General features: G+C 43.7%; 1 protein-coding gene across 4 annotated transcripts in view; it reads right to left on the bottom strand.

The window, feature by feature from the left end:
• Positions 1-12,868, bottom strand: part of cacna2d1a (calcium voltage-gated channel auxiliary subunit alpha2delta 1a) — a 40,328-nt gene extending 27,460 nt beyond the window's left edge. For all 4 annotated transcript variants that reach the window (XM_088287209.1, XM_088287219.1, XM_088287228.1 and 1 more), the window contains exons 1-6: positions 12,641-12,868; positions 7,039-7,120; positions 5,581-5,697; positions 2,414-2,473; positions 2,007-2,042; positions 1,208-1,331 (exon numbers count right to left, since the gene is read on the bottom strand). In XM_088287209.1, coding sequence (XP_088143335.1) covers positions 1,208-1,331; positions 2,007-2,042; positions 2,414-2,473; positions 5,581-5,697; positions 7,039-7,120; positions 12,641-12,720 — 499 coding nt within the window. In that variant the 5' untranslated portion in view covers positions 12,721-12,868. The remainder of the gene's footprint in view (positions 1-1,207; positions 1,332-2,006; positions 2,043-2,413; positions 2,474-5,580; positions 5,698-7,038; positions 7,121-12,640) is intronic.

The raw sequence follows: 12,868 nt of genomic DNA, 5'->3' as shown, positions 1-12,868 counted from the left end.
CAAATGACATTTACATAATATATAATAATAGTAATATTCAAAATGATAATAGTAATTTTGAAAACTAAACATTGTATTGCATTAAAAAAGCAATTGTAATAAAATTTTTCAATAAAAAAAATTATCTGCATTTATATTGTTTTTAAAAAATTCAATGCTGGCCCGCGGCTTAGTTCAAGTTTCACTTTTCGGCCCACTGTGTATTTGAGTTTGACACCCCTGGTCAAAAAATTTTAAAATAATGCATGAGCAAAAGTATTGGGACAGGCTTTATCTTCTGGAGATCAGAGATTGATTAAAAAGAATGCATGTGTCTGTTTGTAATTAAAAATAAATAAAACAGAGACAAAAGTATTTACACAGTGATCAACTTGTCACCTCCAGAAGGTGTCCCGATATTTTTGGCCACGTGTAGCCACAGTCACAAATGAAACCGGACACGGAGGAAGGGGGAAATCTCTTTCCACGCCGCGAGCCGGGCCGCGGGGAGGCGGCTCGAGAGCACACGGTGGCGGCGCGGCGGTATCGCGGCACGTCACCGCCGCGCGCCCGCCTCGGCCTGACAGGTGCCACACAGCGTCGGCGCAAACGGGCATCAGATATGTGGCCGCGGGGGCCGCCGAGGCCCTCCTTTCGCGCCGCTCGTCCACGCCGATCTGCCTAATGAGCGGAGAGGGCAGAGGACGGGCGCCGTGCGAGGAACGTGACACTCACACGCTGTGATTCACGGCATGATAGAAGATGGATCCCTCTTGCTGGAATGGATCAGGAAGGAAAATAGAATCCAATCAAGCGCGACTAATGTGGGATAAGATGGAATATTAGTCGCGTAGGGAGGGGTTGGTCGCGCAAATTTGTCACTTCTATTAATAGCCGGGATTGGAGAAGATGATTAGCTGTGCAGAAAAGTGGGAAATGTTGAGAAAAAGCATGAGAGGGGTGACATTCGTAAAAAGAAAACATAGAGGCGACAAGGACGCCGGGCTGGTCTAGACAAAGTCGTCGTAAATCCAGTTAGCGGGTGTCTTTGTGACACCGTTGCCATGGAAATGCCAGCTCGCCTCAGTGTTGTCAATATGGCCGTCTTTCCCTTGGGAGAGAATGAGTGGAGGGGAAATAGGGGGCGCATGACGCGAAGCCCAAACGAAAAAAAGCTAGACAGGCGAGTTAAGTAATAAAAAGTGTTTCTTTTAAATTTTACACTTACAGCCCTCGTATATGTCGGTGGGGATGTGGACGGCCGTGGTGTTGTACGAGACCAGACGCTGGAAGTCGGGGTCCACGTGGAAGTCTTCTGGAACGTAGCGGTTCTTCTTCTCCGTCTGATTGAGCTGCGTAAGGAACGACACGGCAAGAGTTGGAAAACGTGTCGCTGAACGCGTGTATACTCTTGTCGGGTGTCGTGATTGGAAGCGTGTTCGATTCCTGGCTACCCGACATTTGTCGACGCTGATTGTTTTTTTAAATTTGCTCATTTCTCTATGGAGTTTGGCTCACAATGTTTTACAGTAAAGCCCCAACAATTAATTTTTGTTTTTTTAATTCTATAAAAAAAAAAATATATTTTTTTATTATTAATTTTATTTATTATTTCCTCTTTTCCAGAAGTGCCTTTTTTCAACGATCTGATTGGCTAAAAACATCCTTGTCGTTTACAGCACAACCTGTCGCTTCGGCATGTAGCTAAAAAAATTATTTATTAAAGATCATGTTCAATTCATGCCTACAGACCGATATTGTGAAATCCAAACGTGGGTCCCTGAAAGTGCGAGAGAGGGAAGGGGTGTGTTCTGTCAGTCAAACACAGAGTGACAGGAGTGCGCTCAGGGTGCGCGCGTTGCTTTCCCACCGCGACAGCGCACGGGAACGAGACGCCGATCCCGGCTTATCGGAGGCGACACATGATGTCTGAGGCCACGGGGGCGGGGGGCAGTGGAGTGTGCTCTTGACGCGTGAAGGCGAGTAAAAGTTCACCAAATACACGATAAAGACACACGTGTACTCACGTCGTCTTTGGCGTTGTAGTAGACGATTTTGTCGGGCTGGGAAAAGACGGGAGACAAGTGGGAAATTGGTTAGACCAAATGTAAATTACAATAGTTTGCGGAAAATGATATGCATATGTAGTCATGACAAATGGAGATAATTGACTTTTAACTCATTCACTACGGGCCGAGTAAAAAAAAAATAAAAAACGTATTTAGCCGTCAATGGTAGTAAACAAGTTAACTCATTCACTGCCATTGACGGATATACACGCCAAAATGTATATTCAAATTTTTCCTAGGCTGACAGTGAATGAAGAAAACAACTAAAATGTGTTGTTTCATTCTTCCTCACAGTTTTACAATAATTAAACGCTATCCGGGATAGTGTATCGTAATCTCATGGCAGTTATAAATTCCCCACTCACCTCGCTGTTGACTTGCCATTCGTGATACATTTGGAAGATTTCCGCCTCCGTTGCCAGCCTCTAAAAGACATAAAAATGCATTCGATCATTTGGTTGCAGCTCTTGAAACTGGCCAATGAGTGAAAATTAGGACTCGCCACGCGACATGCTATAATTAAACTCTCCTCCCCAAACACCTATTGTGCACGCGCCCATATTTGGGCATAATGACTTGGTTAATGGGTTTATAATGCGCCCATCTTTTAATCTTGTAGCTGGTCCACAAAAGTGGCGTACTATTAATTTCCCACAGGAAGTTCTCAAATCCCAAGCCTACTGGTGACTTGAACGCCAACGCAACACTCAAGGCCATTTAGAAAAAAAAAAAAAAAAATGTGATGATAAAAATGAAGATGATGAATTATTCAGTCAGTCATCGTGTGGAATTTAACAATACAGTCGCAAGGATCACGCCGTGCCTTTGTGATTCGGCGGAGCGCAAACACGAAACCCTTGAGGGCTGTTTTTTTTATTTATTTTTTTTATTTTATTTTCCACATTTATTAGGCCAGTGTTCCACTTACATGTAAAATGACTGACTGGTGAATGAGAAAGTACACAGAAAGAACATAAAACGCCTCCTCTGTGGAAGTTGCATAATTCATCGGCAGCGGGGCGACATGGTGGCACGTTTAAGTGACGTTTGGGCTAAGTCGGTCACCCGCTCAAAGTCAGCGCTGGCACGAGCGCAAGCAACTTTGCCTCGAGGCTATGTTGGGTTCCTTTAATTGTGCTAAAAAATGCTAAGTCATACTTCTCCGAGGAGACAAGCGAGGCATTGGGGCTGGAAATCACTCCCACACCCAAACATGTGAGCGAGCTATCGCTGATTAGCAGGCACTGATGTGACTTTTCAACACAACTGCCGAAAGACGCTCGGATAGAAAATAGAAATCAGCGAGTGATGTCATCATTAACAGGGCCGTCACTATCGAAAATGTTCAAAATCCGTTAGTCCATCGATTAACTCATTTAAACCCCTCAATTCCAGCGTAATTCTGGATTTTGACTGATTTTACGAGGCCAACAGAATAAAAAGACGGAGCTATGATTCCCAAAAAAAAAAAAAAAACCTAAGACGTATAAATACGTCTTTGGGAGGCGGGGACTGTATGTCTTGTGGATTGAATGATACGACTTTATTTGGCATTAAAATTCATTGCCAAAACTAACATTAACACTGAGAAAATTCCACTTTGTGTATTTAAAACAACCGCTTGATTTTGAAAGTCTGCGAACTCACAATGCAAAATGCAATAGACAACCCAAGAAATTGCAATTTTTTTTTTTTTTTAAACAGCACGGCAGCAATCCAACCTGCTTTGCCACTGCACCGCCAGTGCCCAGTTGTTTTCTGGCTCTCCCAAAGGTATCGCCTTGCAAGTAAACACAACCCCAGCACCCGTGTGGACTTCAAAGCCCCCCAAACAGCTGCCACCTGCCTGGCAATGTGCAGGTGGGGTGGAGGGGGACGGAAAGGGGGGCTCAGGAGAGCAAACCCCAAGCATCTGCTGTTGCGACTGGCAACATGATAGCCACGTCTCTCATGTTCTACATTCATTTTTCTGAGCTTGGAATGAAACGGCAGCGTCTAACGAACCACGCCGTGCCGAGGAGTGTCAGCTTGATAACGCACACACAGTAGAGATCAGCGACTCCACTGTAATTACGCGCCACCGCACAACGGGTCGTTACTCAAGTGACACCCTAATGAACACCGCGAAGATTTGCAGGGAAAACTTTTCGCCGGTGATTCACCGCCGAGGGAGGATGCGGTGTGTTTATGATGCCGGGTTGCCTGGCAACCGGGGCGGTCATGGTAACCCGCCGCATCCGTTGGCGAAAAAAAAAAATCTCGGGGCTCCACTTGGCCTAGCATCCCACACGTCGGAGATGAAGAGGCGTTCCATCAATGGCGAGTCGCCGCGGGAACGAGAGAGGACGCCGGCAGCGGCCCGGCCTCTGGTGGGAGGTCAACGGCTCTTTCGGATCGACTGCCAGCACTAATGCAATCCCAGACCTTAAAATAACCCCGATCATTATTCAAAGAGCCCCATCTTTGTCTGACATCCTCTCTGTCTGTCTGTCCCGGTGCGTGTGGGCGGTCTTGGCAGCGATCCCAAGCTGGTCGACGAGATTCCCTCAAGGTGAACGCAACAGGAGTTTGAGTGGCCACTTGTAGAAAATAACCTTGATTGTGCTATGTCGTCAGAACAAAATGTCCCAACATTACATGACAAACAAACACATCTGGGGATCGCTTGTCACTGTTGAGGGAAAAAACACCGGCCGATTCCATCTGGGATGTGAACCACAGTATTGGATAAGAGTGACTCTTCAATAATGAATGAGAACAGAGTCACAGGAGTCAGAGGTGACCTGAATCTCCGTGAGCAGGTCCAAGCGGCTTAAAAGAGAAGCAGAGGTCAAAGCGATGGAAGTAAATGGCCGGAAGGTGTCGGCGTATTTGAGCACATCCATAATGAACGAGGTCAATAGGAATTGACTCTGGGACATAGAAGCCATGACGACAACGGTTGAGAAAAATGTGATCGTTGCGGTGGCAAAACGTGAAATTGGACTCAAGAATTTAAATGAGCTGTTATTAAAGATGTCAAGAGAATTTAGCAATTTGCCAATGAAGTGCTGCAACCATGAGTGAAAATACAATGCGCTTATTGTCGTTAAAGGTGCTCACTTCTCTTCTCCAGCTTTAGCAATTAGCTGTTTGTTTGCCTCGGCACAACACCCTAGCTCCGCCCCGGTCGTCATGGTAACAAATGCGATACTCGGCAAAAGTCCCTGCCGACCGTCCCCTCAAAACAGGCTGAGTTCCGCAAAATACAACCAAAGGGGTAAAAATAGTATGAAAAACGCGCCGGAATTCTTGGTCCTGAAGAAAAAAAAAAAAAAAGAAAAAGAAAAAGAAAAACCACACCATCTAATTAAAGCTTTATTGCTTGTGTGCCAACACGAAATCTAAATTGTCGCGAAACGCCGGAGGGATTGACGGGTGTAATCAATGAGAAGGTAACCGTGGAAACAGGGGCTTTAATTGGGCGTTTAGTCGCGAGTCAAATCTCATTGAGCACAAAAACAAACACCATTTTGACGGCGATACCGCTCACCTTGAGGGCTTTGGAGCGGCTTTCCAGCAATCTCTCGATGTTCCCGGCGGCTGTGGACACCAGCTCCTCCACCCGGTTGGTCTCCACGCTGAAGTGCGTTTTATGTTTCTCGTAGATCTGATGACAAAATGATGAGGGATGTTATGTTTGCTAAAAAAAAAAAAAAAAATGTTTATTAAAATAATTTTTGGTTTTTCATTCTAGTGAGTTCCTGGACTTTTTTTCTTTTTCTTTAATATTCAGTTTAATTCAATTTTAGAGCAGGATTGTTCGTTTTTATTACAATATGTTGAAAATAAACCCCGAAATTTCATGTATGAAATTATTTTACAAAGAATTTTTTTTAATTAATTTTTTAAAGCGTTCTTTTTATTTATTTAATTTATTCATTTTATTTTGTCACGTTTTTTCCATTTTTTTTGCTATTTTGCCTATGATGCACAAATCTCCTTTTCAAGGGTTCAACCCTGGTGGACGTCTCATTCAGTCCTTGCTGATCAACAAAAAAAAAAAAAGGGGTGGCAAGGGATTGAACGGCCATGTCAGGTTACGTCATAAAACTAAAAGACATTTAGTCCGCTGCGGAATATGCTGGAGCAATAGAAGCGAAAGGAAAGCGCACAAATGCCAAACCGAGCCAATTATTTCACAGCCTGGAGGCCTTTTTCAACGTCCGACGCTCAAGACGGCAAGTGCATGTATTGGTTCTTCCCCCCCAGGTGGTGAACAATATGAAAGAGCAACTCTGCTGCAGGATTTGCGAGTATTCCTGGGACTGAAACGGTTTACTCTTTTATATATTTCCCACGACCGGTTTGAGTTGGGTTTGTTGCCATTTACAGCAACACGCAGACGCCAGGGTAGTTTTTCACGAATGGTACCACCAACCTACAACATAAAGCTTTGATTTTTATTATTATTATTATTTATTATTTTACGTCACGGTAGTTAAGATGACATTGTTATGTCAAACAAAATCGCATATTTTGTGACCAAGTAGCATTTTATTTTCACTTTTTAATCCATTTTCTTCAGCGACTTGGGCACCCTCCAAACAATTTTTTGGAAGGACTTCCTGAGCTTTTGGCTAAGTTTAATTAAAATTCAAGTCGCCCCTCTTTTTCAACTTTGCATGCTGTGAAAGTTCAAACCAGTCAAAGAGTAAAAAAAAAAATAATTTTTTTTAAAATAATCATTTAAAGTGAAAGTTTGTCGTTTTATGATCTTTTCTTAAAATTGACATGTTATTACAAGAGCATACAATTATTATTATTAGCTCTTCAATCAGCGCTGTCTATAAGTATGAGGTGAGGTAAAGTGCGGCATTAGCGCTAATGAGAAGCGTCTATAAATAGAGCTGTGGCATAACGCGTTTGAGTGAAGGTCGCTCAAAGAGAACTGAAGGATGATTCACAATTCGTGAATTCCGTTTTTTTCCTGAACTTTGACGCCACTCACCTGAGTGAGACTCTGTATGCCGCTGGCCTTATCCGTGAGCGTGATCAAGTCCTTTTGCATTTGATCCACCCATTCTTTAATCCTGAGGGCACACACGCACAAGCAAAGCACACTCAATTAGTTCATGAATGACATTTGTTGAGTGTGTCCACACGGCATGACAGCGTATGCTAGCATGTATTGAAGGGGAAAGCGTGAAATAATAATGTTTAGCCAAGTGAATAGGCTGCACGTGCATTAAGGCGAGAGCTATTCATAGACGGCAGTGTGAGTGTCACGCCCCGGGGTGGCGGGATGCCGCGGACGCCTAATATATTCTTCTCAAAAGAAACGACAGGACACTCAGAGCTAACGCTTAACACAACACCATCGGGAGATTTTACTCTCATCTTCTTTTTGTCATTTCCCCCAAATGTTCACGGCAAGAAATGCTGGTTAAAAATTTATAGCATTTATGATGGTAAACTTGGCAAAGGCCATTAGCATAAAGAGCTAGCTAAATTTGTTAGCATTCATGATGACACCTGCTGGATAAAAATATCAAAATTCATTCTGGCTCAAAATGTTGGCTAAACTTTGTCGTGATGACTATGAAAGCAGCTGTCTAAAGATTGTAGTGTTCATTTTGAGAAACGCTCGTTTCACTATTGGAACTGCTCAATAACAATGTTAGCATTGCTGGCTAAAACTTGAAAAAAAACAAAAAAAAAAAACAGAAGCGCTAACTTAAAATATTAACATTTATCGTGAGACCTGTTGGCTAAAAATGCTAGCCCTATTTATTAGAACTGCTAGCTAAAAATGTTACCATTCAATACCATGCCACGAAAATTTTAGAGTTTGTAGGACTCCTGTCTTAAAATAGCATGTTTGCTAAATAAAATAAAATAAATAAAAAATAGTTAGGGCTCTCTCGTGGGACTGCTAGCTAAACATTGTGGCGTTCACAGTGAGAATTGCTGACACAAAAAATGTTTTACTATTAACAGATTGAAATGAGCAATGAGCACTGATGGCTGAAAATTTTCAACTTGAGAACTACTGCTAAAATATTAGCCTTGAATTGCCAGCTAAAAATGCTAACCTTCGATATGCTAGCTAAACATTAGCATTCCTTTGAAATTTTTGGAATATTCTCAATAAAAATCTTAAAAATAGATTTCATTGTAAACATAAATACGTTTTGTATCTTCAATAGCTCAAAACGCGCCGATATGCCAACAGACCTCGCTTAGGTTTTGAATGACAACGTTAATAAAAAAATACATGCGTGACTCCACAAAGAAAATGAACCTTATCTCCCGCTTACATCGTGCGTGCCTGCCATGTCTGGGGAGGGGGGGTTTGACACAAGACCCCTGACTGACCGTGTTATCTTATTTAAAGCAAATACAGTGTAATGCGAGCCGGCCATTTTTAGCCTCGCAGGGGGGACAGCTGCTTGTTGCTGAGAGCAGATATAGGGTGGACAGTTCTGTCAGCACATAACTCCCATCGGAGGCACCTCGGAATTCTGTCAGGATGTCAAATTTTTCCGTTGAAATCTTGAGAGTGTGTTGTGACGCTAAATGTAACATCTCAAGGCGCTTGTTTATTTCGAAAGGCTCCATCCAGAGTGGACTAATTAGCCACTTCCACAAATAACCATCGACGCCGCTTGCGTAACAACGGGATGTGCGACTTCCCCCGGTGGACGCTGATTGCAGCGAGAGTGCACCAAAGGAAACCGTTTGGCTTTTTCCAAGTCTTTGCTCAGCTCCTTTTTTCCGCCTGCCCCCGTCGGTGGAATTCCTTTCCCGGCGAGATCGGGAAGGTGACGACGTGGGAAGGAATGGAGCTAGCGGCTACATCGATGGCGTCCGTATGAAAGTTATCGGAGCGTGCGAGCCGCTGGGCGTCTTTTTCACTTGCACGTTTGTCACTGAGTCACTGATGACGCCTCCTTAGGAAGCAGCCAAAGCCTGTTCATTGAAGACTGAGAATATATCATAACACGAGTAAATAGCAGGGGTGGACAAAGTCACATATAGACTACATTTGTTGCATCAAAATCTTTTAACTCATTCACTGCCAGCATCGGCAAAATGAATGGACTTTTTGACGTATATAGCCGTCAATGGGAGTGAATGTGGGGTCACTGACGGCAGAGACAGACCGGAGACCACAAATCATCGCCTGCTATGATCAACAATCGCCGCTCAACTGATCCAGAGTTATTTTTTCACCACACAAAACTTGATTAAATCAATTTCCAAGGAACGCCCTCTGAACACGAGAATCGTCAGCTCGACGGCGACGACCCCGGCAGTCCGGTTCATGGTGGGTAGCGATCGACCCACCTCGTAAACATTCGACGCCCACCGAATGACCGCGGTATTGATCGCTCAAAGCTAGACGCCACATCACTAAGATGAGGAAAAAAAGCCTCAAAAGCCAGTCGGGGAATTTCCACGCCAACAACCTCATACTTTCAAATTCAGAGGCCAGTGCTTTTGATGTCACGGAGACGGTATACTATTTTGATGTTCTCGTCAATTCCTTGGAGGGACGGTCTGAAACTTGAAATCCTCGTACGGTGGTCCTAATTGCGACGCCTCATTGAGTTCCCGGAGACTGATGGGGATGAAAGTAGCAGAGTCACTCTGGGGAATTGCTAAAAAGAGCTCAGACCACACGGCATCCAATTTTGCGGGAGACAGGGTGGGAGTATTTGTTTTCTACCGATGTGACCTTTTCATTTAAATTTATCTAAAAAAAAAATAAATAAATAAAATAAAATATCACCACGGGACAAGCGACGACATCTATCTTTTGTATTAAGGTCAATAAAACAGTAATTGCTACGCGTGTAAACATCTCACGACCTTGTTATCTTCCCAGACGGAAAACAAATGATTTTCTTTCGACAAATCAGCCAAGCAAAGAAACCAAGTGGGAGCTCAAACCAGATCGTTCCTATCACTTAAGAAACGAAACGGATCTGGGCGCCACCAACCTACTTTTATATTTCACGACATTACGCCACTTAGTGATTGATTCAAAAATTCAAACAAAATTCACTGGTTGGCAACATATAAAAAAAAAATACACCACGTCTGGCCGTGTGTATAATCGCAGAACCCGTCGCCGAAATGTCCAATTAAGTGCCCGCCTACACGTTAGCGCAGTCGTGGGTCCTCGTTCCCTGAACACCGGATTAAACGCCACGAGCGCTCCATTAAGGAGGACTCGCGCGAAAGCCATCGCAGTCCGTTCAGGAGCCACAGACATATTTTAAGCACTTAACGCCTCGAGTGCCTGACGGGATGCGCTTGAGCAGATATTAGGTGAAAATGTTTCCTCAAAGGGAAATGATTTAACCTACCATTATTTTTTTTTTTTCGCAAAAAACTTGCTCTGCTCATAAAAAAAGGAAACCTCGCCGTGCTTGGAATGCGAGTATACAGATGTGCTTCCTGCTCTGGACATGCCTGCCATCCAAACAGCTGTTAGCCATTCCCCAGGTTGCCGTGGTAACGGAGCAGTGGAAAAATTCCCCAAGCGCAGCGAGGGGATGTGAGGTACGCACATGGGTTACTTCCTATTAAAAAAAATCTGCCATGAGAAAACTTTCTCGGCTTACGTCATGCCGCCGCCCCGACGAGGCCCCGGGATCGCGTCGACGCCCCCTTCCTCAAAGAGCGGAGCTAGTCGAAATAAATCCCACCAGGTTGAGACGGGGGCCGAGAGGATTAAAGTGGGAGCGAGAGAAACTCCGCGATTGACTTTTGGTTGCTAATTCTTTCAGGATGACAAGTCAATCGAAGCATGTGTGGAACGCAAAAACAATTTAAGTGCTTGGGTTCATCGCATCGTTGACTTTGCGTCGCCATATTTTGAAGTGCGGTCAACCTGACTCCACCCTGCCCACCCCCCCTGTTCGATGTTGTTGTGTTCATATAAAGTGCCTCCTCACATTACGGCGGAGATTGCCAGAGACAAGACAGCGAGCAGAGAGGCATGGCTCTTTAGCTGAGCATGAAATCGAGTTAGCCTTCAAAAAAAAAAAAAGAAGATAAAAGTGGGGTGGGGGGGTGGGAGTGGGAGAAATGGCAGAGAGAAGGAGAGGAACAGGTCTTGTTTTGGAGCGAGAATCAATACACGACATAGAGAAAGGCGACGGTGTCTCCTCTTCTTGTCATGTGTCCGCATGTTGCCAACTGCGCGGATGATTTACGACATCAGGACTTTTCAGAGAGGGTCAAGTTGACGCACTTGCCCCCCCCCCTCAGGCAAGAGACAAAAAAGACAGAAGGAAACCAAGAGGATGCACTGTGCCATAAAAAACACGCAACGAGATCCCACTGAAAAATTTTGTGTTTAGCTCGCCAAACGCAACAGGTGTAAGAAACCACTTCACATACAGGTTTCCAATTTTATCAAACCTCGATGTCGTGTGCCGGTTGGAGGTGCAGTTACAATTTTTGTCCGATACGGGTTCCTCACATTCAACTGTAGTATCTGTGACTTTGAGTGTGTATGGCTTTTAAAGGCGAGGCCTGGTTTGGTAAGAGCGAACAAAAAGTGTAAATATCAGAGTATTTATAACGCCATAGAAGCGGCCATGTTGAGTATCCGCCCTGCGCAATTGAGCCATGGATCAATCCACTTAGCGAAATATACTCGGCAAGTCTGACATCATCGCACTCGGACCATTAGGCTGAGTGCCACGGTGGCTCAGAACCACTCGGAATGGGGAAGAGGGCGGGGCGGGGCGAGGGAGAAGAACAAGGGCGGTGACGGTTTTGGATTATCTATTTTTTTTTTTTTTTAACGACAAACCTATTGATTGATTGCAAGACACACTCAGATGAGTTTGGTGCCCGTTTACGTTTCACTGGTAGTGGGTGGAGTCGTGTCCCAATAGTTTTGACCACGTTGAATGTGTTGTGTTAAAAATAAAGTTGCACCACATGTTAGTAACACGTCAATACATCTATTATTACTTACTACTCACAATAATCGGACTGCACTTCAAGGACACACCTGTACACTTATATTTTAAAAAAATATAGCGTTTGTATGTCAAAATAAACTCAGAACACAAACACATTCTTATGTGAAGGATATTTAAAACACTACAGTGTGTTGGGTGGGAGGGTCCAAATATATAAAATATTAAAGAAATATATTAATAATAATGTGTGTGTCCGAACAAATGAAATAAAAAAAAAAAAAAATGCACACTTGTATTGTATTGTCTTTTAGTGAGTCCAAACAAATGAGTGCACAAAAATGTCTGTTCACACTCATATGCAGACGGGTAATAAAAAATAGTGTGTTTGAAGAAACTGAAAAAAACCCACTAATGCACATTTATAAGAAAAAAAAAAAACATAAAGCAATGAGCACACACATTTCACCATCATACTTTGTAGATATAAGTTTCACATTCACACACCGACATACGCATAATCACCCCGCCCCCCTTCAAAAAAAAAAAAAAAAAAAACATATTCCTCAAGTTGGATATCCCCCTCCAACCCAAAATGATGACACGTGTTGCCGTCTTTTAGGGAAAATATAATAGACAAAAACAACAAACCGTCACTTTGGTACTCACATGTGCTCGTTGGGGAACTGACCACCAGACACGCACGACACGCTGGAGAGCAGCAAAAGTGCGCACACGCAGTAATCCATCGTGGGGAACGCTGAAAACAAAAGCAAAAAAAAAAAACAACAAGAAGGTGGAAATAAAAGCGAAAGCAGCTCCAAAAATCCACGTCGCCGCACTCGCCCGCCTTACGTGTGCACACGTACGCACACGCGAGACAAATCTCACCACATT

Source organism: Idiotropiscis lumnitzeri, chromosome 2 (genome assembly GCF_059441095.1).
Source record: "Idiotropiscis lumnitzeri isolate Australia: NSW breed Sydney's pygmy pipehorse chromosome 2, RoL_Ilum_1.0, whole genome shotgun sequence".
Lineage (NCBI taxonomy): Eukaryota > Metazoa > Chordata > Actinopteri > Syngnathiformes > Syngnathidae > Idiotropiscis > Idiotropiscis lumnitzeri.
This window is presented reverse-complemented; position numbering and strand designations above follow the sequence as displayed.